Source organism: Tuber melanosporum (assembly GCF_000151645.1).
Source record: "Tuber melanosporum whole genome shotgun sequence assembly, scaffold_6, strain Mel28".
NCBI classification, from domain to species: Eukaryota; Fungi; Ascomycota; class Pezizomycetes; order Pezizales; family Tuberaceae; genus Tuber; species Tuber melanosporum.
In genome coordinates, this window is record NW_003299106.1 from 831,616 (window position 1) to 854,504 (window position 22,889).

Here is a 22,889-nt window from a genome sequence, read left to right on the forward strand (position 1 = left end):
AAACACACCACAGCCGAGAAATGATCGGGTCAGCGCTTCTTTGCAAGTTTACTACGGACGCCTACTTACTCCCCCACAGAGGAAAAATTATTATTATTCCCGGTTGGATTACGGGTATCTGGATGGAGTAGCGAGAAGCCAAAAACCAACCCGCGTTGTGATATAGGTCACGCTGTAAGTATGCAAGCCCGACTTCGCCAAATTCCTGCCTCCTGCACGAATCATCACTCGGGCAGCTGGCGATGGCTTGACCGCTGGCCAGTAGATAGATCTATTTAGGCATTTTCGCAAAGTAAAATGAAATAGGGCTGTTGTATAGCGCTATGCTCTGCCGTGCTTATAAGCGCCATCCAGTCAGCGGGGGCTACGCCCCCGGCGGCCAGGGATCATGTATGGATACCAAGGTGCTCCGGTCGGGGGGATGTAAGATACCACCATGATTCCGGCGGGCTCCCAATTTTCTCGCTTTTTCCTTCCTCAAGCACTGTATAGCAAAGAGTTGTCTCTAACTTGTGAGGGAATGAGTTGATCCAATACGGCCAATTACTACTGTTAACAAAAGTGAAAAATTGGAAGGAAAGAAAGAAAAAAAAAAAAAAGATAATCCCTAACAATAATACCGAAATCCCAAACACCGACGATCCAGAAAAATAAGTACGTAAACAATGTAGTGTCGAGATCTTGGTATAGAGCGACAGCTAACCCGGAAGCACACATATCCAAAACAGAAAGCCTTCTTCTCCCTCTAATCTAAACTCTACCCCCATCCTCAACCGCATCCGGCACATCCTCCCGACAATTCTCCACCATAGCCAAAACCGTGACGCCAAAGTTATCCATCCCGCCAATCCACTCCTCGATGTTGAGATACTTTGGTTCGGTCGACAATATGTCTGCCATCTTGGGCAGTCGCCTACCGCGAAGGTCGGAGAGGTAGTTCTCGTACTCGTACTCCCATTTGGAGCGCTCGCGCGATTGCCAGAGGATTGTCGGGGTCGGGAGGAGTATCTCGTTGAGTTCGCCGCAAGTGAAGGTTGGGATGTTGTGGGCGTAGTGGAAGGAGCCATCGAGCATGTAGAGGGTTATCATAGTTCTGTCAAAATTAGTTAGTAAGGGGAAGAGGATGAAAGGCGGAGGTGGGGAGGTGCGAACCGGCGTTTGGATTCCGCTATGATCCAGTCTTCCCAGACTGGTCTCACGCCCTCAAGTTCGCCTTTTGCGATGAGGCTGGCTACGCCGACGTTTACCGCCATCGTCTGGAGGGGTCGTTAGCTCTTGGGGTTATGGGTGCCTGAGGGACATGTGCGCGTACTTCCATGGAAACCATAGCAGCTCTATCAAATGTCGGATCATTCTCGAAATGTCGAATTATCCCATATATAAGCGCGGCCTGTAGCACACCTATTTTCTCCACCTCATTCACTCGCACATGCTAACGAGTAGAAAAATCTCATGTCAGATTCCCACCCTTCCCCATAATATCACAAAAGCAGTCATAAGGAGAAATGCGAACCTCCGCCTCAGCCAATATCCTCCCATGCTCGGTCGCAATAGACTTCATAACGAACGACTTATTATCTGGTGTCATGGCCTTATACATATCCACCAACCCCCGACAATTCGCCAACGCGCTCGTCATCCTCCCAGGGATCAGATGGGATGAGTGTATAAACGGTGGGGGTCCATTCCTACCAGTCATCATCTTCGGATACCCCCTACACACCCTATCTATGAAGATGAACTTGTTCTTGGGGCCCGGGGCGGGCGCGTTCTCGACAAGGATCTTCCGCATCTGCTTGAACGACTCGATGGATAGCTGCCGCGGCGCGAGGCGCATCTGCTGATCCATGGGGTTTCCAAGGTGGTTCGGATTGTAAAGGTGTTGGTAGGCACCCTGAGGGGATACGGGGCTTTCACTCCCGATTGGGCATACGTTATGGAGTTCCATGTCCCCGGTTGATCCGGCGAATATATTCCACTCTAGGAAGTTGTGATTTATGTCGCCCCAGTCCGTTATCTCCACATCCCCAATTCCGTTATTGCTACTGCCGCTTCTATGATTACCGGTGTGCCGGAGACTCCCATCCGAGAATTCGTCTGGAAGGCCGTTGTCCGTGCATGCTGGGGTTGGGAGGGAGACTTCTTCCGAAAGGCGGACGGGAGAGCGGCGGTGGACTAGTTCTGTTGTGCGAAGAGGGGTTGTCGCTGTTGCATAGTGATGGGAGTGGGAGTGTTGCGGGGGTGGTTGGTGGTAGTAGTGACAGTCAAGGCCCTTATTCCTACATCTTGAGCAGGATGGCGTTAATAGATCACATCTGGTCTTTGCTTGGGTGCATAGTGCACAGCTCTTCTTCCTGGGAATGGTCCCGGATATCTGCTTCTGCCGACATCGTCGTTGGTGTCTATCGCGTGATGATCCTGTCCAGACGAAAAAAAGTGACACAGATATAACCAGTCAGCCAGTTTACCCTTCCTTCCTTCTTCCCTTACCACCACATCGTACGGGCGCACCGACTGTGCAGGGACCCCCTCCCCTCCTTCCTCCCCCACATGCACCGGGTATGCAAGTGTGGGCTGCATCAAATATGCGGCACGCCTAGCATAAAATGGAAGGAAACAAAAAGGAGAAAAAAAGGGAAAAACCCACTTTGTTCAAACCCCTTGTCGCACACCGAACACTTAAACAATACCGACGGAGACGGCGCACTCTGCACATTATCGGTATTTGTACTTTTCGGGCGATGGGCAGCAGCAGTGTGGGGTGAGGGGGCAGCGGCAGAGTTATTAGATTGTGAGGAGGAGGAGGATTGAGCGGCCCACGATTGTGCCATCGGATGATATCGGTATTCCTTCGTCCCCTTTGCTCTCCCTCGTTCTCCCCGTTACGCAAGGAATTCCGACGCGCCACCGCTCGGGGAACCTGCTTTATTATCCCTTGGGGATAGAGATGACAAATGAACGACGGAGAAAAATTGGCCCAAGACGCCAGAAGCTTCTAGGTCACGGAATTCCGAGCCCCCTGGTTCGGAGAGTTTAGTTTGTTAGTGTTGAGATGTGCGCGCTGTTGTGGAACTTTTGGGTCCTTCATATTACTGGATATAGCTAGGGCACGGCGCAACACTTACCAGTATCATACTGTACTGTACAGTACCAATTGTGAATCCGACACCCATCAGCAATACCGGTAAATCGGCTCAACTTGGAGGGGTGACTTTTTTTTTTTTTTTTTTTTTGAAAAATTTCTCAGCAGAGGATCAATTTCCATAACGGGGAAAACCCGACTTTCAGTAAAGAGGCCTCTAACAGCCAGAGTGCCAGTAGAACTGTGGAAGCAGCCTGCAGGATACAAAGCCCCAGCATCTAGCATCCGTGCACACGCATCCGTATCTCGCCCGTTGACCAGCTGCCAGCTCCCATACCATATACCGGCAGTACTGGTAGCTCAAAGTTTAGCCAGGGGCTAGAAAGGTTCGATTTCCTTGCGATGCTCGAGTACAGTACTGTGTGGTATTGTTAACGGAAAAAGCTATGTAATGCATCGACCATATCGCAGCTTTTACGCGGTCGCTACCACCGGCACGAAGCCTACCAAGGGCAGTCAGGCCATTCCAGTAGACGGGAATAGGCTAGGATTAGTACGGGTACAGACCAGCGTGTAGAATGGCCCCTACTGCACTCGCACACCATCCGTCGAAACATGGCCACAGAACCACGACAATAGACACCGCATCACCCAACAAGATTCGCACGATAACCTAATTCGAGCCCAAGCACCAGTTAATAAGATGTACGAAGTTCACCTATCCCGAGCTGTACCGTGTCTAGAAAACACTACCGGTATTCCTTCTCGGGGTGTTCGTCTGTGATTTCGAGGTTTGGGCGCGGGTCCGGATCTGACGAGTTTTTACGGTATCCTTTCAATGTGCCGGCGGCATGCGGATCCCGCTAGATAATTCGCTATCCCGATTATAATAAATACCGGTGTAAGTATGATATTCTGTGCTCGTACAGTACGGGTGTGCGGGATGAGTGTGGCTGCCCATTTGTGGCTCGTAGGCTGGGCACAAGGGGAATACCGGCAATTCCGCCGTAGAGCACCATATCATACAACGCCAGCACCCTACCAATGCCCGGGTACCATATCATCAGTGCAGCACTCGAACATGTACCGTACGAGAACTTATATAAATTTGACCCAGTGGTGTAACTGTATTTGTATGGCGCACCGCCACGGCATTGGGTAAATCGTTGAACAATACCATGTACAGTACAGGTACAGTACGAGTAGCTGTGGTGCCATGGGGCGCAACAGTCCTTATTATCCTCCAGGGTCCACCAACCTCAGACAGGGTAACGTTTAAGTTGGGCCCTGTCTCGGCCCCAGATTCACTCTAGCCCCAATAAGCCTACCGTAAGGTGCCATATTGATCTCATATCGTACAATACGGCAGTCTACTTGTACCAAGTCCGGCATCTGCCAGTACTCGTACTGGTACCTTTCCGCCCAGATCCCCCCACTGTACTCGAGTAGAGATACAGCTTGCGGTGAAAATAAAAATAGAAATAAAAAAACCTCCCGAAAACCGGGGTTAGAAACACGGAAGAATCGAATCTCGCGCTCGGACGTTAGAGTTGGTAAAGGTGCGACACCTTTTTGCTCTTTTCCCTGCCCTAAGCTGAGGCTGAATGGATCAGTTTTCGCAGCGTTTTTATCCCCCTTATCCAAGAGAGGGAACTTTAGACATCGTAGCGCGAGGCTCGATTACTGTACTCCGGTACTCGTAGATAAACGTTTCAGTACTGGTACTGTACAGTACTCCAGTAACCTGCGGATTCCATGGGATCTCTGTATCAGGGATTGTCACCGACAAGGGGTACCTCGAAGAAAAAGAAACCTCTGCTGAGTAACCAACCCTTTCCATTCCCCAATGAAACAACCAAAATCTCCGGCTGATCGCCGTCCTACCGCAATCCAAAAAAAAGGAAAAAAAAAAAGTGGGTGACAAGAGCGGGGACCGGCTAGGTTCTGGGGGGTGGTCACGCGAGTGACGCAAAACTAGGAGCTCAACATTTCCCTCCCCTGCACCTCCTCTCCTTCCCTGACATCTGGAACTTGCGGGGAACCTCTTTTACTGTAGTTCCCAGTCTGCGAATAGCCTTTGAGGTTCCGATTCACCGCAGCCTTGACGATAGCACGAGTGAGTGAATTGAGTGAGTGGGCGAGTGAGTTGCTACGGCAACGTTGATCAGGATGGCGGGCTGGGACAGGTCCAACGAGCCGAGGCGGCGGAAGCAGGAGAGGGGAGGAGAAGAGGGGCTACCAAACTTTGATACAGACTTTGTTAACGAAGCCGGTAGGCTCGTCCCCCCCCACCTCTATCCCCCTTAAGCCTAACGCTCTCCTCTAGACATCGCCGCCTTCGAAAGAGCCATCAATGCACCCGATGCCACAGACGAGGACTTTATCACCGCCTTGAACGACTGGAAGCCAATCAAGCAGCGGATCCGACGAAAGCGGCCGAAAATGCGACCCAGGAGAGGAAAGGACGAGACGAGGGAAGGCTTCGTCTACCAGTTGCTCAAATGGCCGTTATTGACGATTGTGTTTGCCTGGATCCTTATTCTTTCGTAGGTCTCCCCCCCCCCTCCCTCAAGTGCTTACTTACTCACTTGGCCATGGGGCATTGCCAGAATCCTCTACACGATGACCCGCTTCTACGTCTCCCAATACGAGTACTGGGTAACCTGGCGCGGGCGACGAGAACGCCTTCGCCGAAAGCTCCGCTCGACAAAGACTTACGAGGAGTGGAAACTTGCCGCCAAGGAGCTGGATAGCTATCTCGGTGCTGACACTTGGAAGGCTGAAGACGCGTTTGCTTACTACGACTACTCGACGATCAGGAAGGCTGTGGCAAATATATGTCGTCTTCGACAGAAAGCCGAAGAAGAGGAGCGAGCGGGGGGTACGGTAAATGGGAATAGTCGGCGGAACTTGGAGGAGAATGGTTGTGTTAGTGGTGGCGATAATACGACCGGCGGGAATAGAGCTGTGGATGAGCTTAGGGAGCTCGTGAAGGCTTGCGTTAAGAGTAATTTTGCCGGGATCGAGAGCTTTAGGATGTACTCGCAGACGTACTACGGGACCAAAGATCGAGTCCAGGAGTTTATTCGGGAACGTATGTTTGGATCATTGCACTCATTCTTCACTTCCAAGCTCTAACATAGAGTACCGGTAGTTGAAAAGAGCTTAAAGTTCTTGCTCGAGACGAATTCCTTGGACATGGAAGAGAAGAGAGTGCTGTTCAAGCATCTGTCTAGCAACTATGGGCGGACGGCTCTATGCTTATCTGGTGGTGCTAGCTTTGCGTATGATGCCCCTGCTCAGGCACTCGCTCACGAAATATCGCTTACAAACCTACTCTAGCTATTATCACTTTGGTGTCGTAAAGGCACATCTAGATGCCGGCCTCCTTCCAACCGTCATTACAGGAACGTCTGGGGGAGCACTTGTCGCGGCATTAGTCTGCACTCGAACAGACGAGGAACTAAAAAAGCTGCTTGTCCCAGCGCTCGCCCTGAAAATCACTGCATGCCATGACGACACGCTTGTACGTTCAGCCCTCCCTCTCCCTCCCCCCCATCCACAATAACTAACAAACGCACAACAGACCTGGCTCCGCCGCTGGTGGAAGACCGGCGCGCGCTTCGACAGCGTAGACTGGGCCCGACGCCTCTGCTGGTTCACGCGTGGAAGTCTAACCTTCAAAGAAGCCTACGAACGCACAGGACGAATCCTAAACATTTCATGCATACCCTCCGATCCCCACTCGTTCGTCCCCCCCCAAACTCCCTCCCGGATTTCATCACCCAAACTAACATAACCCCCCCACATAGCCCCTCCCTCCTCCTAAACTACCTCACAGCCCCAGACTGTTGTATCTTCTCCGCAGTCCTCGCCTCTGCCGCTGTCCCGGGCATCCTCAACCCCGTAGTCCTAATGACCAAAACCCCGCACCACCCCTTCACAATAACCCCCTTCTCCTTCGGCCACAAATGGAAAGACGGCTCACTCCGCACAGACATCCCACTCCGCGCGCTAAACACGCACTTCAACGTAACCTTCAGCATAGTCTCGCAGGTAAACCCACACGTGAACATCTTCTTCTTCTCGCCCCGCGGCTCTGTCGGTCGTCCAGTGACCCACCGGAAAGGAAAAGGCTGGCGCGGAGGTTTCTTGGGTTCCGCGTTAGAGCAATACCTAAAACTCGACATGGCGAAATGGTTAAAAGTCCTCCGACACTTGGAGTTATTGCCAAGACCGTTGAGTCAGGACTGGAGCAGCGTTTTCCTACAAAAGTTCGACGGGAACATCACAATCTGGCCGAGAACGAGGGTGAGCGATTTCTGGTACATACTCTCGGACCCGACGGTGGAGAGATTGCGCAGGATGCTGGAGGTCGGGCAGAGGTGTACCTTTCCGAAACTGGAGTTTGTCAGGAATAGGTTGGCGGTTGAGAGGGTTGTTGAGCGGGGGCGGAGGATCACACGTGGTGCTGGGAAGGCGGAGCTTGTCGCTGGGGGTCAGGTGCGAGGGAGGAAACCATCGCCTCTTCCTCTTCCTTCTCCTCGGGGGGAGGAGAAGGGGCAGGAGAAGAAAAGCTTCAACTGGTTCCACTGGCCGTCCCCCACTGGGCGCTCAACCAACGTGGACGGGAATCATAGCAACACTAGCGTACTGGAGGAAATGGAGAACCATGAAAGGGTCTTTTTCGACGATGACTACGGTGGGAGTAGCGGGAGTGTTTCCAGCGATGAGGAGGCGATGGAGAAGTTTGAGGCTGCCGGAATTGCCGGTGGGGGGATTTGATGAGCACGGAGGAATAGTATGATAGCTTTCTTTTGTTGTTGATGCATGCTGGTGGAGTTTTTGTTCTTTTCTGTCTTTGTCTGTTTTGTCCGTGTAAGGGTGGAAGGGGAAGTTGGGGGGGGGATACACGACGTCGAGTCTCTTTTTTCTTCTTGGTCAGCTTTTCTATCGTGATTTAGATACCCTCTCATTGCCATAGCGTCATGATGGATTGAATACACTACAATGGTTGTGTTTTGCTTTGTGCTCCTAAGAAAAAAAAGGAATAAAGAAGTCATTTCCAGCGATCACAGTACGGTACGTCAATTGCCCACCCCTATGGACAAGAACGAAACGACCCCAAAGCCACCGCTACCGATGAAGACATTATACACATACAAAGCAAAGTATAGCAAAATATAGCAAAGAAGAAACCCCACCCTCCGTTTCCCCATCTCTCCCGTCCTTGCCACTCACATCTCAAATCTACTACCCATCTACTAACTTACTCAACGTCGTCAAACGCCCCCGCCCCGACGCCCCCCATTGCCGCCACCAACATTAATCCCCGCCCCCGCAGCCCCCGCAGCAGCCGCCATCCCAGCAGCACCACGCCTATCCACCCCAGTAATCATCGAATACCAAACGACGCAGAACACAAGAACATGCAGCGCAAGACAGTACCCGGCAAACAAATTCCTGCTCAGCCGGTTTGCCAAAACAACCCTCGTCAACGAGTAGATCATCCTCTCGAGCATGCCCATGCGGTGAAACGCCCTGGCTGTCTCGCGTCCGCGGAAAGCCTCGAAGGGGGATATATTCGACTCGTAAGCTTGCCTGTACCTGTCTATGGTGCCCGACGAGGAGGCATTGGACGGGTGGAGGGTGGAGGACGGGTTCATGTTTGCGCCGAACCCGGAGCTGGCGGCGGTGTTGGTGGTGCTTAATGCTGGGGGTTGGCGGTACGATTGAATGTAGCGGGTCTTCTCGTAGAGTTGCAGGTTGTCCCTTTGCAGTGAGGCGACCTCTTGTCGGAGGTTTGAGACCGTGGTACGCACGCGCGAGAGGTCGCCTTCCAGTTGGATGTTTTTGGCCTTGAAGCGGTCGCGCTGCGCCGTGACCATGGGGAGGATGCCAGCATTTTGGGTTTCCCCAGCGCGGAGGGATTCGAGTGATAGTTGAGTGGAGGAGGACGCATGGGGGATTGCACCGGAGATTATCGAAGAGGCCGGAGATATCCGGGTGCGACCCGTGTGGGAACCATGGGCGATGGATTGGGTGGGGTGCCGGGAGGCGTAGATACCCGCTACGGACATGGCAGAGGAGTGTTGGGTTTCTTGTTGGAATTTCAGCAGGTCGTCTTCGAGCTTTTGGTTGAGAGCTCGGGAGGAAGACAGCTCCGAAGTAGTCAAGTCAAGAGTCTGCTGGAGGGTGCGGAGTTGCTGTGAGAGCTCGTCATGGGAGACTCGGAGGAGAGTTAGGTCACTTCCGAGTTTTTTATTACGAGCTAGAAGAAGCTGCTCCAGGGTTTCTTCCTTATCACTCTTAACTTTACCACCGTTCATAGCGCTCCCATTGTCTGCCGTCCCTGTCCTTGAGAAATCCAGCACCTCATCTTCATCCTCTCCGCCGTCTCCAGTCGAGAATTCAATAGACTACGTCATATGAGCTGAAGTTTCGAGTCCGGGGGTGTCCGAGAAACATGAGACAAACCTTCAAAATCTCCAATTCTCTCCGCACCTCCTCATAATCTCCCCATCTGTTCACCTTCTCCTTGAGTGCATCCTTATCCCTCTTGAGGGCTTCAACTGTGCGCTCCAAGGTCCTAGTCTTCCGTTCCCACTCTCTCTTCAGACCCTCACTATCAGAACGAGCATTCTCCACCTTCCTAAGCAAATCCGAGTTCTGATCTTGGAGACGCGCGATGACAGGATCCTCCTCATCCTTCTTCTCCTCCACTTCACCCATAATCCCATCCTTCGCACTAGCCAGCTCAGCCCTCAATTGTTCATTTCTAGCCTCCACCTCCGCCAACCGTAGTGTAGTCCTCTCAAGATCACTAGAGACAAGTTCCAACTCTGCCGTGCGCTCCTTGACAAGCATATCCTCTTCGCCACCGGCGCCTCTCCCACCAGAGCCTCCCATGCGCTGCGCAACCTCATAGCTCGCCTTAATCTCCTTAAGCACACTCTCCTGATGTCGCAACTTCTCCATCAGCGCCTTCTCTTTCCCCTCCCAATTCCTCGTCTTCTCGTCGAGAACTCCTCTCCAGACCTCTTCGGTCTTCTTGACCTCTTCCTCCCGCTCCTTCTCTCTCTTCTCAAGCTCCTTGTTCTTCGCATGGATTGAAGCTTCCAGATTGGATACCTGTCCGGACAACCGAGCGACCGTAACGTTTAAAGAAGAATTCTCGCGGTTGAGGGATTGCATATCGGGCAGGGAGAGTAACGAATCGATCGTGGCTTCGAGGAGCGGGTATGGGTCAGGAGCTTCGGAGAGGGAGGAGTAGACCGAGAGGAAGGAGTTCTCGGTGGCCTTTTTGGAAGTGCTCAAATGGTCGATGAACATTTGATATGCTAACCCATCCATAATCATCAGTAAACCGCACTTATCCATCCATCATGGTGGGGAAGGGGTGTAGTAAAAAGGGCAAACATTTCAATAACCCCTTCCACTCCTCCTTTCTAGCCTCCTCATCAAGCTTCCTGTACTCCTTCGTCTTCTGCGCCAGCTCTTTCCGCTGAATAAGCCCATCCTTTTGCGAACCAACGATTTCCGCAGCAGTAGTGTCAAGGCTCTTTTGCAGCGTTGTGAGATCGATATCTACCCTCCTCCCCCTCCTCCCATCCCCTCATTAGCTTCCCCACCTCATCCCATCCCATCCCATCCCATTCGGGAGAGGTGAAAGCAACAGGAGGGAGAACAAACCTCTCCAAGCAGCAACAGCAGCCTGGAAAGCACTCGTTTGTGAAGAGACCTCAGTCTTGCCCCCACCGCCAGTGGTATTCTCTGCATCTCCCCTCCTCTCTTCCGACTTTCGCCCCTCGGAAGACATGGTTGTATCCCAGCTCTGTCGGCGCGTTTCTCCCTTTCTCCCCGTTCGGGCTTTGATTTGTCCCTCGCCAATCGTCAGGTGCCCAACGTGTGACCTATTGTGCTCTGGTTACGTCAAATTGGGCCCGTCGGTAAGTTAGGGTTGAGGTAATAGGGTCGTCGTGCGTTCGTCAAAAGCTCCAGGCAAGGTAATGTGAAGAAGAAAAAGAAAGAAAGGAAAAGGAAAAGGAAAACTCAGGAACCACGCAAGCGCGACAAACAATCAAGACACGCTTCATCTCCATCTCTTCTTCCTTACGCCAAGACTCGCTCGCTCACTTGGCCTTGTTTTTTAAGGTCACGTGCGCCTTGGTAAGATTTCTATATTCAGTTTAGCCCTTTTTTTGTACGATACCTGGGGAATTCCGATTGTAAAAAGTCACAGTACGAGTACCGGCACTGGTATTTGGAAAAGAAGAAAAAGCAGTTTCACACACAGTTCATTTCCCACTCGCTTGTTTGTTCATCTGTCTGTATGTATGGCACGGCAAGGGGAATACAGTAGAATCCAGACATGTGTTCTTTTTTATTTATCTCAAGCACTTATCTATCTAGTTATAATAGTTGTGGCTGGAGGCTCGGAGGACAGTACTCGAATATCCTACCGCACTGCGCAACTTCAAAACCTGTAAGTTATGGTATGATACAAGCAGTGTTAAAGTTGTGATGTGCTACTGCATGCTATCTCCAAGACAGAGAGAGAGCAACCGAACCCGCCAGAGCAGATGGACCTCCCCCCCACCCCAACCACTAAAATCGTCTAGATACCGGTATCATTAGCAGGCAGTAAAATAGGGTATCATAGATATGGCGCCAGCGCAACGCACAGAGATATCTACAATACTCGTACCTACCCTCACCCACCCCACTGATTCCGCGTTCCGCTGCCGCCGTGTTCCCGCAGAACCCACGGGAACAGACAGTTCCATCCATCCATCACCTAACCCCAAATTCCAATTCAATCCGGTCCAACCTAATAATACCCGTATCGTTTCCCCCCTTCCCCCTTTTTCGGGGGGGGGGCTTTTTTCTTTCTTTCTTTTTTTATGCGCCGCATTCCTTCCTTATCTCCTTGATATCGTCAATTCCCGGCATGGTGAAACTGGGAAGGGGGGTATGGGTAACTCGTAACAGTTTGGGGGTGGGAGGGAGGTAGGGAGGGGTTGCGCTGCATTTGCCCCTGGCTGGCTGGCTGGCTGGCTGGCTGGCGTTGTGGCGGGTGGTTTGCCATGTAGACTATTGGTGCCTCTACTGTATGAATGGTACATATATGTACTGTACTCTGCAGGGCCGATACTTTGCAGAGTTGATACTTGTATGGTAGGTTGGTCGGTCGGTCGATAAGCACGGAACATACAAATACCTATCCACTCCCGGGAGGACAGGCATATACACTCGACACAAGAACGGGACGGATATGGATGGGTGGCGAATAGACGGACAGATAACCAACTCGACTCGAGACGTGCCCATACAATACATACGGATGATATCTATAGATACAGCACAGTACTTATGCTAATGTGCTGATGTCCGATAAGAGTGTACTCGTAGTCTGAATTTAACACCAACAGAACGGTAACCAAAGGGAAGAGTGTGATCGAGAAAAAGAAAGGAAAAAGGGAAAATTTCCAACTCATCAGTCTTCTTTTCTCCGAACTGACTCACATTACCGGTACCGTATCGTATATGTATAGCGCTCCAGTGAGCAGAATCAAAACCGAAAGAAGAAAAAAAAAGGGTCTAGAACAAGCACAAACCCCAGGTCAACCCCACCGAAAATGGTGCACGTATCGTAGCTTAATACCGATACTCAGATATATGATAACAGATTAATGAACCACCACCACCACAAATATCAGAAAATATCATAGAAACAAAAATAACAAAACACCCACTTCGAATCAATATACCTCCTACCGGTACATCACGTCCACCCGAGAACGCCTTCTCTCTCATGCCTCCCTGCAACCAAGACCACCACTTTAGGCTACCGCACAGCACTACATGATACTGCCGTACCCGCCAGATCACGTAATACCGTGGCATTGCCATGTAAAACTGTTCCTCCGGGTGACGGAACAAATTGACAACCCCAGCTCGGGATAATAAACATCAGGATGAGGAGAAGGGGCTTCGTATCGTACGGCATTAACTCCTCCTGTTAAACCACACAATGCTCACCCCCACAGCACAGCCAGTCACAATAGCCCACAACATTAGACTCCACGAAGGCAACTTCTGCGGCGATGATATGGTACCAGTGCCGTAGTGGAATGTGAAGACCCTTTTTATTTTCTTTGCAAAATACGAGTACACCGAAGAGGAGAGGAGGGAGGAGGAGCTCACTTGTATGATAAAAGCAGCTCACATAATTTGCCATTTAGCCGGTGGGGCAGGAGGTCCTATCTGCAGGATTTCCACTACGCTGGGCTTGGGTTAACGGTGTGCTCGTCCGGTAGTTGATAGACTAGTCTACCGTATGCACAGTTATGTAAGTAGCCACAGTGCAACCAAAACAGACAAAAATAAAAATACCGGTAAAAGGGGTTGATGAAAAAAAACAAAAACAAACTAAAAAAACAAAAACAAGCTGCCAATTAGAGAAGAGTTTATGCTATGATATTACCGATATGTAGAGTTTCTTTTTTTTTCTTCTTCTTCACGAAGGATGCAGCCACCTTCCCTTCCTCCCATCCCCCTGCCCACCCCACCATAAACCGCTACCGGTACTCGAGTATGATACCGGTACTGAGTCCAGTACTCGTACAGGCCACACCCCTAACCCCTAGCCCCGGTAAAGAATGATCGACCCAAAATCGACATATCGAGATTGTGAAGATTTGTAGCATTCACTATAAGAGGCCAGTGCACTCTTAGAGGACAGATTCTTCGTCGGAGAAAGACAGAAGCCTGGGGGAATGACGGTGTGATACTTTTTCAAACTGCTGGCAACCGGCAATGGGTGACACAATTGACCTTGTGGTATCATGCTATTTGCACCTTTTGGGTAACCACACACAAATTGGGCTGGGGGGGGATTTCAATGTCGTTATATTTTACGGTGGCATCGCCCCTGCATACCGTATCACCTTTCTTCGTCAACAGAGGAGGAATTGATTTTTCAGGGGTCTTCGAAACACTGAGAACCGAGGAGAAGCCTGCATGAACTGGACCTCGCAAAGTGAAAAAACATGGACGAGTCGCTAAGAATGCAGGATATGGGATATCGCATTCCCGCTGGCAGGCAGCAGATATTTGTGATGTCGGGGTGCCACCGGCTCATCACGGGGGAGATGTACGAGTGATCGTGGATGAAGTATTTTCTCCGAAATCGTTGCGTGAAGGATGTATCACCGCTCCCTAATCCAATCTACTCGTACTCGCGCTAATGGCCTATGCGAGTACGGAGACAATTTATCTGAGACAGCGAACCCTGAGGGAGAACTAAAGTGCTACATACACGCCCAACGACCGCATCCCGAGCTAATTATGGAGGTTTTCCACTGATGAAAAAGACTTACGGATTCAATACTCAACTCTCCCTGAGCGCCAATTCTAGCTTCTCGAGCAAAATTGATGCTAAGCCAAAAAAATTCTTGTGAGTATGCGGCCAACGCAAAGTATGAAAGAACCATGAAAACTAACCATGGTGCTTTTGAAAGACGAGCATAGGTCGAAGTCTCACAGCGGTCTCTCCGGAACCACCGATATTAACCCCGAAAGTCTTCATTTTCTTCAGGAGGGCGTCCCTCTCAGGCGTATCGAACGCAATGAAGGTTCCACGATCCTTTCCACGGAGATTTTGGACCCTTTCTGGGAAACTGGAGGCAAGCTTCTCAAGCTCTCTATAGAGGTAATCACCGGTTTCGGCCTAAGTTGCCCATTGAAGGCGGTTAACCAAGGACCGCTCACCACGAAGAATATAGGGGAAAGGACTAACCGTATTTTTAATCAAGTCATGCTTCGCAATTTCTTGAATAATGGCCCGAAAAAGAATCGCTCTAACAGGATCTCCCATCCAGGTATTGAACTGGCGATATGGCAAATTCGGTCTCAACAAAGGATTGCCAAAGTAGTAACCCGCGGTCTGAGCCTTCTTGGAAAAAGTGACCATATCTGGCGGAGACTCGAGATTCCAGTGCTCATGAGCCCAGAACTTGCCGGTCGCTCCAACACCAGTCTGAACCTCATCGACAATAAGCAAAACGCCCTTTTTCTTCGTCAGGTCCCGAAGGCCCTGGAAAAAGGCCGGAGATGCGTGATTGTCACCACCCTCAGATTGGATGGGCTCAACGACAACAGCAGCAATTGGCCAAGAACAAATCCTATCTTCGACTTCTGCTAGACATCTCTCTTCCTCCTTTTTGTTTGCTTCGATATTATCCTCCAAGGGGTATTCCAACCGAGGGAACGAAGCTTGAGGCCAATCGAAAGAAGGGATGTCGAGCTTATGAACTGGCTTGCTCCTGGTAGTGCTTAAACTTCCAAACAACCGACCATGGAAAGCCTTCTTGAAGCTCATGATTGTCAACTCGGGAGACCCGGGAGCTTGATTTTTCATGACACTCTCAATCTCTTGGGGAGTAAAATCCACACCTTCGCCACGTTCTATACGACGTCTGTAAATGAATGCAGCCTTGTAAGAGGTTTCAATTGCATCAGATCCAGCCATGGCAGTGAATACCTGATCCAAACCCTTCGGTGCAACCGCAAGTATTCCAGTCTTCAGGAGAGAAGCCCAATATGCGGGAGGAAAGCCACCAAGAGCAGGCCTATTTACGAGAGCATCGACAGCCTCTTTGGAAGACATAGCTGCAATGAGACGAGGGTTATTGTAGCCAACTGGGATTGAAGCAATCTGAGAATACCTAAACCAATTAAGAAATTACCAGTTAGCTGAGTTAATCGGGAAAAAGCGAGATGAATTGGATTCAATGCAATGCACAACTAACACGTCGAGTAGGGTCTATTTGGCATTAGTGTTTCCTGTCAGCGAACGTAGTTGAACCTTATATCACAGTGTTCCCAGGGATCGGCAAGCTCACGTTGCCATCCATGTCAACAAGATAATTCCCAACACTCTTCTTATAATCACATATCATGTTCAAGCTCCTGGTGTCGAACACAGAATCCAATTCTTCGATCGCTTTCCTGGAAACAGGTCCAGGGATTGGTGTCATCACTGAAGGCTGAATTGGTTCATTGCTGAAAAAGGGGGCAACCGTTGCGTATGCATTTCGACCCCTTGGAAGAACGAAGCGAGCAGTACGGATCCCGAGACGGGAGGAATGACGAAGAGTTGAGGCCATTATGTTTGTTTAAAATATCCCCGTGATATCGACAAAAAGGATGGGGTAGGTAGCTGGGTTCCGGTTTCAATCAGGAATTCGGTGTTTCGGGGTAGAGAGATGAAAAGGGTTTCAATACTTGAAGCCTCAATGGTGCCGACCGACCGATGTTTGGTGGGGTATCATACAATACAATACAAAGTACTGTACCGTGAGTGCCCGCACGTTATCGGTTATCGTAGGCAAGAGGCTTGCCCTCCTTTTTTTTCCCCCTTCCCTTTCACCTGTGGCGTACCGTACTGACCATACAGTACAGTTTGTTCGTGCATTTCCAGCCTCCTAAGGCGCAGCAAAACTTCACACCAGACAATGCAAACAATTCAAATCAACACCCGACCAACCTGATAATTTAATATTACATGGTCACCCCCGAACTCCCCTATCACAACAACCACAATCTCAAGGAAATTTTTACTCGCCATGCCAGGACTAATTTGTTCAAAGTGCTCTCGTACTTTCTATGAGAGCTGCCAAATTCACCCAGCCCAAGCTAACCGTATCAGGTAATAATTTGGCAACTAATATGCCTAATATGGCGCCATATTAGCCGATCTTTGTTGTAGCCAACCTATTTAGCCCAAAGAGCAAAGTGATTGTTCACTTAATAAGCGGAAGACGATTGACACGAGTGTCGATTTGCAGTGTCCGACACCGTGTCATACCACAGGACATTTATTACGGATGACTTCGCAGGGCTTATGGGTAGCGGGGCGACAAGAAATAATAATAAGAAAAAGTAAAACCCTTGTTTGGCGCACCGCCATACCGGCATAAATTGAGAAAATCCGTTCGTATGATATCATACAAATTCGATTTTTCCTAAGACTCGTATCCCCCGGCCAGAGAGGGTTCAAAAAAAAAGCAGCCACCTCACTGACCGCTGTGATGAAAACAAGAATCCAGCAGAGGGCTTGTGGGTTGGGGTACAAAAGGAAAAAGTGGAACGTTATAATAGATTTGTAACTAAAACACAGTCAAGGTTGGAAGAACGCAGTTCCTACTGTGCGCCAAACAGGGCCAAAGGATTACTGTGATAGATAAAACAGAATTCCTCTTATCCCCGGCTGGATGTTTGGAGTATTAGAAATATGGAATTGGAACAAGTGATATTCCCTTTCGCGATATCCATATTTGATTTGACTTTCTATGCTGTCGGCAGCTGGGGTCGTCTGGGGTATGATACTAACTTTGGAGCGCCGCACCGCAAAAGTGCTCGACGACCGTATTACCGGTAACTTACCAGCAGAGCAAGCTTAACTCCTTTGCAGAAAATATCCGCAAATTACAAGATGCGGCTCAAAGCGAATATGAATCGTTGAATCAAAGTTGAGGGTGAAATGTGAGAAAACAACTCAAAGGCTGCTGATTCAGCGGTTAAACCAGGGGTTCTTCCACTAGCAGATGCCTCTTTTTGCTGTGCGTAGTACTTTGTCGCATCAGAATACCAAACTCAGATAGTCCGGGAATGTGTGGGGGTGAGCTTTTGAAAGCACACTCAGCAAGTCAGCGAAGGAGAGGCAAGCACGGTACCGTACTGGTGGTATTGCAATAGCAGCAGCTGCTCCCTCCACCTTGTCCTCACGTCGGTTTCACCTCGCTACGGAGGTTACTCGTGAGCCAGTGGATCCGCGGCTGCCGTGCTGTACGCCAAACTTCAGGAGTGGAGAGCGATAGTGAGAATGTCGGGACGAGGAGCCTAGTAGTCCTTTGTACTGCACATATACTTATAAAATGTGTAGAATCACACAGGATCTATGCGTATGCGTATGCACCCTTGTGTACCGGTGAGTACGGTACTGTACTATACGTACAGCGTAATGCCGTTCATCACTTTTACCCAGTGCTCTTTCCTGCGCTTTGCGCTTCAACGAGCTCCCTTCTCCTACTCCCACTTCTCAACTCTACCGCCCCCTTGCGCAATCACACTACCCCGTTTAGATTTCTTGTTGGCAATCCTATCCTATCCGCCAATTTTTTTGTTTCCGACCCGGCATGTTGAGCACCGGCCAGATTCTGGTACCCCGGTATATGTGGAAGTACTTCTGAGGGACAGCGAGCACCTGCCTGCCAGTCCGTAAAGCATCCGGAAATAAAGTGCCAAAATCATCGAACTTGGTCGTAAAACATCAGTTCTTGGCACTTTTATGTCCGGATACTTTACGAATTGGAGAGCACCGAACGTATGATCCTCATTCATATCACAACCTCGTTAGGTCGTTATTGTAGTTTTATTTCCAGATGTACCACAATCACCTCTCTCCCACCTTCCACTCGTATAGTAACTGGAAACAACAGACAAATATCTCCGTTATCAATCGCGGGTTTTGTTTTTAGGGTTAGCAAGGGCATTGTGCCTTATCTGCTTCCTCAATCGGTGCCATACCGGCGCTGTACTGTACGAGTACTTGTAGGCTTGTCTGAGAACGTCTAGCGTACTGGGTGCCTTCCTCGTCGCTCAGGCTTGACCCCATTCCAAAAAAAGAAACGAGGGACAAAAGAGGCTATCTGAGCCATGACCACGGATCAAACCCGCGCTTTTGATTGCCGATTGTTTGAGGAAGTTTCCATCATATAGCCATCCATACCCACTGGGTGTGGGGGGTGTGAAAAGGTACGCATTCCATTTTTTTCCTTCTTTTCCACTCGTAGGAGGTTTATACAGAGATTCCGAAACAAACGGCAACGTCTGTAGTATTCCGTAGTTGATTGATTCCCACCTACGGTAGGTGGTGTTCAGTTTATCCGCACACAATAAAATGGAGGAGTTGTGGCAACGGAAAGTATCAATCCTATGCAGCTTTCAGGAAAAAGGAAGTAGAATCATCGGTGAATGCAAGGGAGGAGTGAGAGGGAAAGAAAGTTGGAAGGGAGTGAGGAGGGACAAAATGGGAGTCTCACAAGTACGGTACGGGGGGAATTATGTAGTTGACTGGGTTTGGCTGTCTCTCTCTTGACGCTGGCGAACGCTGCAGCAAAAGGTCTGCCTACATACCATACAGCACATTTTTTAATAATATGATACCTTTCCTCTCTTATTTTTTTTTTTTTTCCTCACTCCTCTTTTCCTTGTCTGGCCTTTTATTTTTATTCTCTCCCAGTGCCGTTCTATTCTACAATACCGTGCTCCTTCCATAACTTATTCCTTTTCCCTCTTCCTTTCTCGCGCCCACCCCCCATCTACGGTATCTTAGCCCCTACTTCGGCAAAGCCAGAATCCATCCACACACACGCATCCTCAGACACCACCATCCTCCTGGTCCACACTCCCAACACCACCACCTCTACATTACAATAACACCACCACCTTCAGCACAACTCCACCTCAGAGAGCGATACGGCCAGTGAAACTCCTGTGCTACGTACTATTTTGCTTTCAGATTTTCCCTCTTATTCTCTCCTCTTCCTCTGGACACAAACCCTTCTCAACCTAAACTCTTGACTTCGCTATCATATCACTCTTACACTCTATTCTCCATTTCTGCCGTAACCCCTTCGTCTAGAGCCTCTCTATCCTTCCACTTCACGGAGGAGAAGAAACGACAGCCCCTCGTTGTCATAGCTCTTTGCTTGCGGCCTTAGCCCTAAGAACTCCTCTCGACCCGCTCGTCGTCTTCTATCGTGTCCTTACGATAAACCTTCTCATCAACCTACCGCAACAGCCCTATTCTATTTTTTGCCCTCGACCGTCCATCTGGCCAGACACCTTACCGACACCCATCTGAATCATATTTCTCCACCCCCCTGTTCCGTCCTACACCTTTTTCTCAGGGCCTTGACTTTTCTATCACAATCAGTTTCTTATCAGTCGGATTAGAGGAAAGTTTGAGAAGAGAGGCAGAAAAAAAAAAAAAAACCGCCCCTAGCAATCAGAAAGAAGGCCGAGTAGATTTTTCTCGATCTTCGGTTGTTCCCTTCTTTCAACTCCTAGAAATCTTTCGCTGTTGTTTCTACCCCCTTGTGTGCTGAAAAGGTTTTTTGTTCTTTTGTTGTGAGCAGTTGCTGCATCGAAGCGCAAGATCCGGATCGCGCTTAGGGATCAAAGGATATTTTGCTCTGATTGTATAAAATATTTATTACGTTCCGGTAAATATTCCTTGATTGCACTTCCATCTCCTAGGTCATCTTCTCAAGAGGGAACCCTTCGTGCGGAGGTAAGCTAACTGTGAACGCGTGCTCAGGTCGACACATCTAACACCCTTAGTCTCTGTTCGCCGTCTCTAAATTTCTCTTTCTCCACCTCTCCTTTTCTCTTCCTCTTCCTTTTCTCTTTTCTTCTCCCCCTTCCCCCTCCACTCTTTACAACACTATGGCGGACCAAACAGAAGTCGATTTGGACTCTATTATCGATAGGCTACTGGAAGTTCGTGGCAGCCGTCCTGGAAAACAGGTTCAATTGTTGGAAGCCGAAATTCGTTATTTATGTACTAAGGCCAGAGAAATATTTATATCGCAGCCAATCCTGCTGGAGTTGGAGGCTCCAATCAAGGTATGATATCATTAATGCCCGGGTATATGTGCAATGTTTCTTCGGTGATCGGGAGTCCCAATGTGTACTAATGAGGTCCTTGACTAGATTTGCGGAGATATTCACGGACAATACTATGACCTTCTTAGACTTTTCGAATACGGTGGATTCCCTCCAGAGGCGAATTATCTGTTCCTTGGCGATTACGTCGATCGAGGGAAACAATCCCTCGAAACTATCTGCCTCCTCCTGGCGTACAAAATTAAGTACCCGGAAAATTTCTTCATCCTTCGTGGCAACCACGAATGTGCCTCCATAAACCGTATATACGGCTTCTATGATGAATGTAAAAGGAGATATAACATCAAGCTATGGAAGACATTTACGGATTGTTTCAACTGTCTGCCGATTGCTGCTATCATCGACGAGAAGATTTTCACTATGCATGGTGGCCTTTCCCCTGATCTCAACTCTATGGAGCAAATTCGTAGGGTCATGAGGCCTACTGACGTAACCAGCCCCTTCCCCATCGTCAATTCATTATTGTCGAAAAATCGACTCATGCTCTCTCTTAGATCCCTGATTGCGGTTTACTCTGCGATCTTCTTTGGTCCGACCCAGATAAGGATATCACTGGCTGGAGTGAAAATGATCGTGGTGTCTCTTTCACATTTGGCCCTGATGTTGTCTCGAGATTTTTGCAGAAGCATGACATGGACCTCATCTGTCGTGCTCACCAGGTCGTTGAAGACGGTTACGAATTCTTCTCCAAAAGACAGCTTGTCACCTTATTCTCCGCACCCAATTACTGTGGTGAATTTGATAATGCTGGTGCGATGATGAGTGTTGATGAGAGCCTGCTGTGCTCGTTTCAGGTACGTGGGAAATTTGTTCACGTTCAAACTTTAGATACATCTTTGTGGGTCTATGGTTTTGTATATGGTGCTGACAACTGCACATGTAGATCCTGAAGCCTGCTGAGAAGAAGCAGAAGTATGTTTACGGTGGAATGGGGACGGGCAGACCTGTTACTCCTCCTAGAAAGCAGAAGAAGAAGTGATCGCGAATTTGATATCCTTATAGGAAAATCGGTGCCAGCCTTCAAAAGTTGGTATCGATTTGAAAATGGTGGGGAGCGGGGAGGGTGGTTGAGCGGGGTCCGGTGCGTTTTGCTAGAGGTTTTAATTGAGGCAGTTCTCTTGCTTGGGGAAAACAAATTAAGGGGGAGACAGAATGTGATGGGGGTTCAAATGGGTATTGTTGGATCTGCATATCTTTGATCCTGACGGGAATCCCTATTCTATGAGATGCTTTTTGTGCTTTGTGTTTGAGAAATGAAATGGAATATCGGTGGATAATGACTCCTTGCGGCAACAAATTTGGGGAATTTCAACCGAGGCCATAGGGAGGGGAGGCGAAGGGGGGAAAATTCGGTGAGATGAAACCGGCTGGCACCCGGGTTCGCAACAAGCGTCTTATATATATGTTCCTGCGGCCATGGGAGAACCTTTGTATCGATACTGGTGTCACATCTAAACCAAAACCTGGGGAATGAGACTCAACATGGGATTCAATTCCTTTTTTCTTTTTCCTTATCGCTTGTCCTGTTATTCTTTCTTCTTAAGGTGTTGGAGAGGGCGGGAGTGCGCGGGGGGGTTATTCTTATGTTTTCTTTTTTTTCTTTTCCTGTTTTTGACTTGGTCTACTCCCTTCTCGCCCATGTCGTTTTATGAATCCGTTGACGACCTCCCATGAAACAAAATTCTGGATGATAATATCATTTGTCCTGCTCGCACAGCCCTATTTATGTCCGGCATTGCTTGTAGTGTCGCTGTGCTGACCTTGGCAAATTATGGATGTTTTATTCAACAAAGTACCATGTTCATTGTGCGCCGCCTGGAGTATATCTTCTATGACCATCTTATCTTTCCCCTCCTTTTGTCACCTTTTTATGATAGTTTCTAGCTTCCCTTCTCGATTTGGTGGCTTACAGTAGCCCCTGTTCTGCTCTTATCGACAAATTTATGCTTAGAAAGAGGGCGTGAGGAAGTTTTATATATATATATTTGCTCCGGGTTCTCGTTCCGTTTGAGGTGGTAGTTCTCCCTCTACTCCTCATGTATGTATATATATC

General features: G+C 49.2%; 7 protein-coding genes; 3 read left to right on the top strand and 4 right to left on the bottom strand.

Annotated features, from left to right (window-relative positions):
- Positions 1-525: 525 nt before the first annotated feature.
- On the bottom strand, positions 526-2,880 carry GSTUM_00009667001 (uncharacterized protein). XM_002840838.2 has 5 exons: positions 2,648-2,880; positions 1,514-2,418; positions 1,313-1,432; positions 1,153-1,256; positions 526-1,093 (listed from the first exon to the last, which is right to left on the bottom strand). The coding sequence occupies exons 1-5, from the start codon at positions 2,829-2,831 to the stop codon at positions 751-753; spliced, it is 1,656 nt and encodes a 551-aa protein (XP_002840884.1). The 5' UTR covers positions 2,832-2,880; the 3' UTR covers positions 526-750.
- Positions 2,881-5,013: 2,133 nt separating this feature from the next.
- On the top strand, positions 5,014-7,867 carry GSTUM_00009668001 (uncharacterized protein; the record flags this gene model as incomplete). XM_002840839.2 has 8 exons in its annotated part: positions 5,014-5,354; positions 5,409-5,628; positions 5,692-5,968; positions 6,068-6,176; positions 6,237-6,366; positions 6,425-6,608; positions 6,669-6,829; positions 6,895-7,867. Exons 1-8 carry the CDS (start codon positions 5,252-5,254, stop codon positions 7,865-7,867), a joined length of 2,157 nt encoding a protein of 718 aa, XP_002840885.1. The 5' UTR covers positions 5,014-5,251.
- A 161-nt stretch (positions 7,868-8,028) lies between these two features.
- On the bottom strand, positions 8,029-10,901 carry GSTUM_00009669001 (uncharacterized protein; the record flags this gene model as incomplete). XM_002840840.2 has 4 exons in its annotated part: positions 8,029-9,501; positions 9,560-10,422; positions 10,502-10,669; positions 10,775-10,901. 4 exons carry the CDS (start codon positions 10,899-10,901, stop codon positions 8,365-8,367), a joined length of 2,295 nt encoding a protein of 764 aa, XP_002840886.1. The 3' UTR covers positions 8,029-8,364.
- A 1,838-nt stretch (positions 10,902-12,739) lies between these two features.
- GSTUM_00009670001 (uncharacterized protein) lies at positions 12,740-13,796 on the bottom strand (the record flags this gene model as incomplete). XM_002840841.2 has 1 exon in its annotated part: positions 12,740-13,796. Exon 1 carries the CDS (start codon positions 12,992-12,994, stop codon positions 12,740-12,742), a length of 255 nt encoding a protein of 84 aa, XP_002840887.1. The 5' UTR covers positions 12,995-13,796.
- Positions 13,797-14,254: 458 nt separating this feature from the next.
- On the bottom strand, positions 14,255-16,385 carry GSTUM_00009671001 (uncharacterized protein). XM_002840842.2 has 3 exons: positions 15,961-16,385; positions 14,883-15,800; positions 14,255-14,813 (listed from the first exon to the last, which is right to left on the bottom strand). The coding sequence occupies exons 1-3, from the start codon at positions 16,249-16,251 to the stop codon at positions 14,583-14,585; spliced, it is 1,440 nt and encodes a 479-aa protein (XP_002840888.1). The 5' UTR covers positions 16,252-16,385; the 3' UTR covers positions 14,255-14,582.
- A 1,370-nt stretch (positions 16,386-17,755) lies between these two features.
- Positions 17,756-20,482, top strand: GSTUM_00009672001 (uncharacterized protein; the record flags this gene model as incomplete). Its single annotated transcript, XM_002840843.1, has 3 exons — positions 17,756-17,816; positions 20,284-20,373; positions 20,469-20,482. 3 exons carry the CDS (start codon positions 17,756-17,758, stop codon positions 20,480-20,482), a joined length of 165 nt encoding a protein of 54 aa, XP_002840889.1.
- A 77-nt stretch (positions 20,483-20,559) lies between these two features.
- Positions 20,560-22,550, top strand: GSTUM_00009673001 (uncharacterized protein). XM_002840844.2 has 4 exons: positions 20,560-20,776; positions 20,864-21,265; positions 21,331-21,630; positions 21,720-22,550. Exons 1-4 carry the CDS (start codon positions 20,597-20,599, stop codon positions 21,813-21,815), a joined length of 978 nt encoding a protein of 325 aa, XP_002840890.1. The 5' UTR covers positions 20,560-20,596; the 3' UTR covers positions 21,816-22,550.
- Positions 22,551-22,889: the final 339 nt, after the last annotated feature.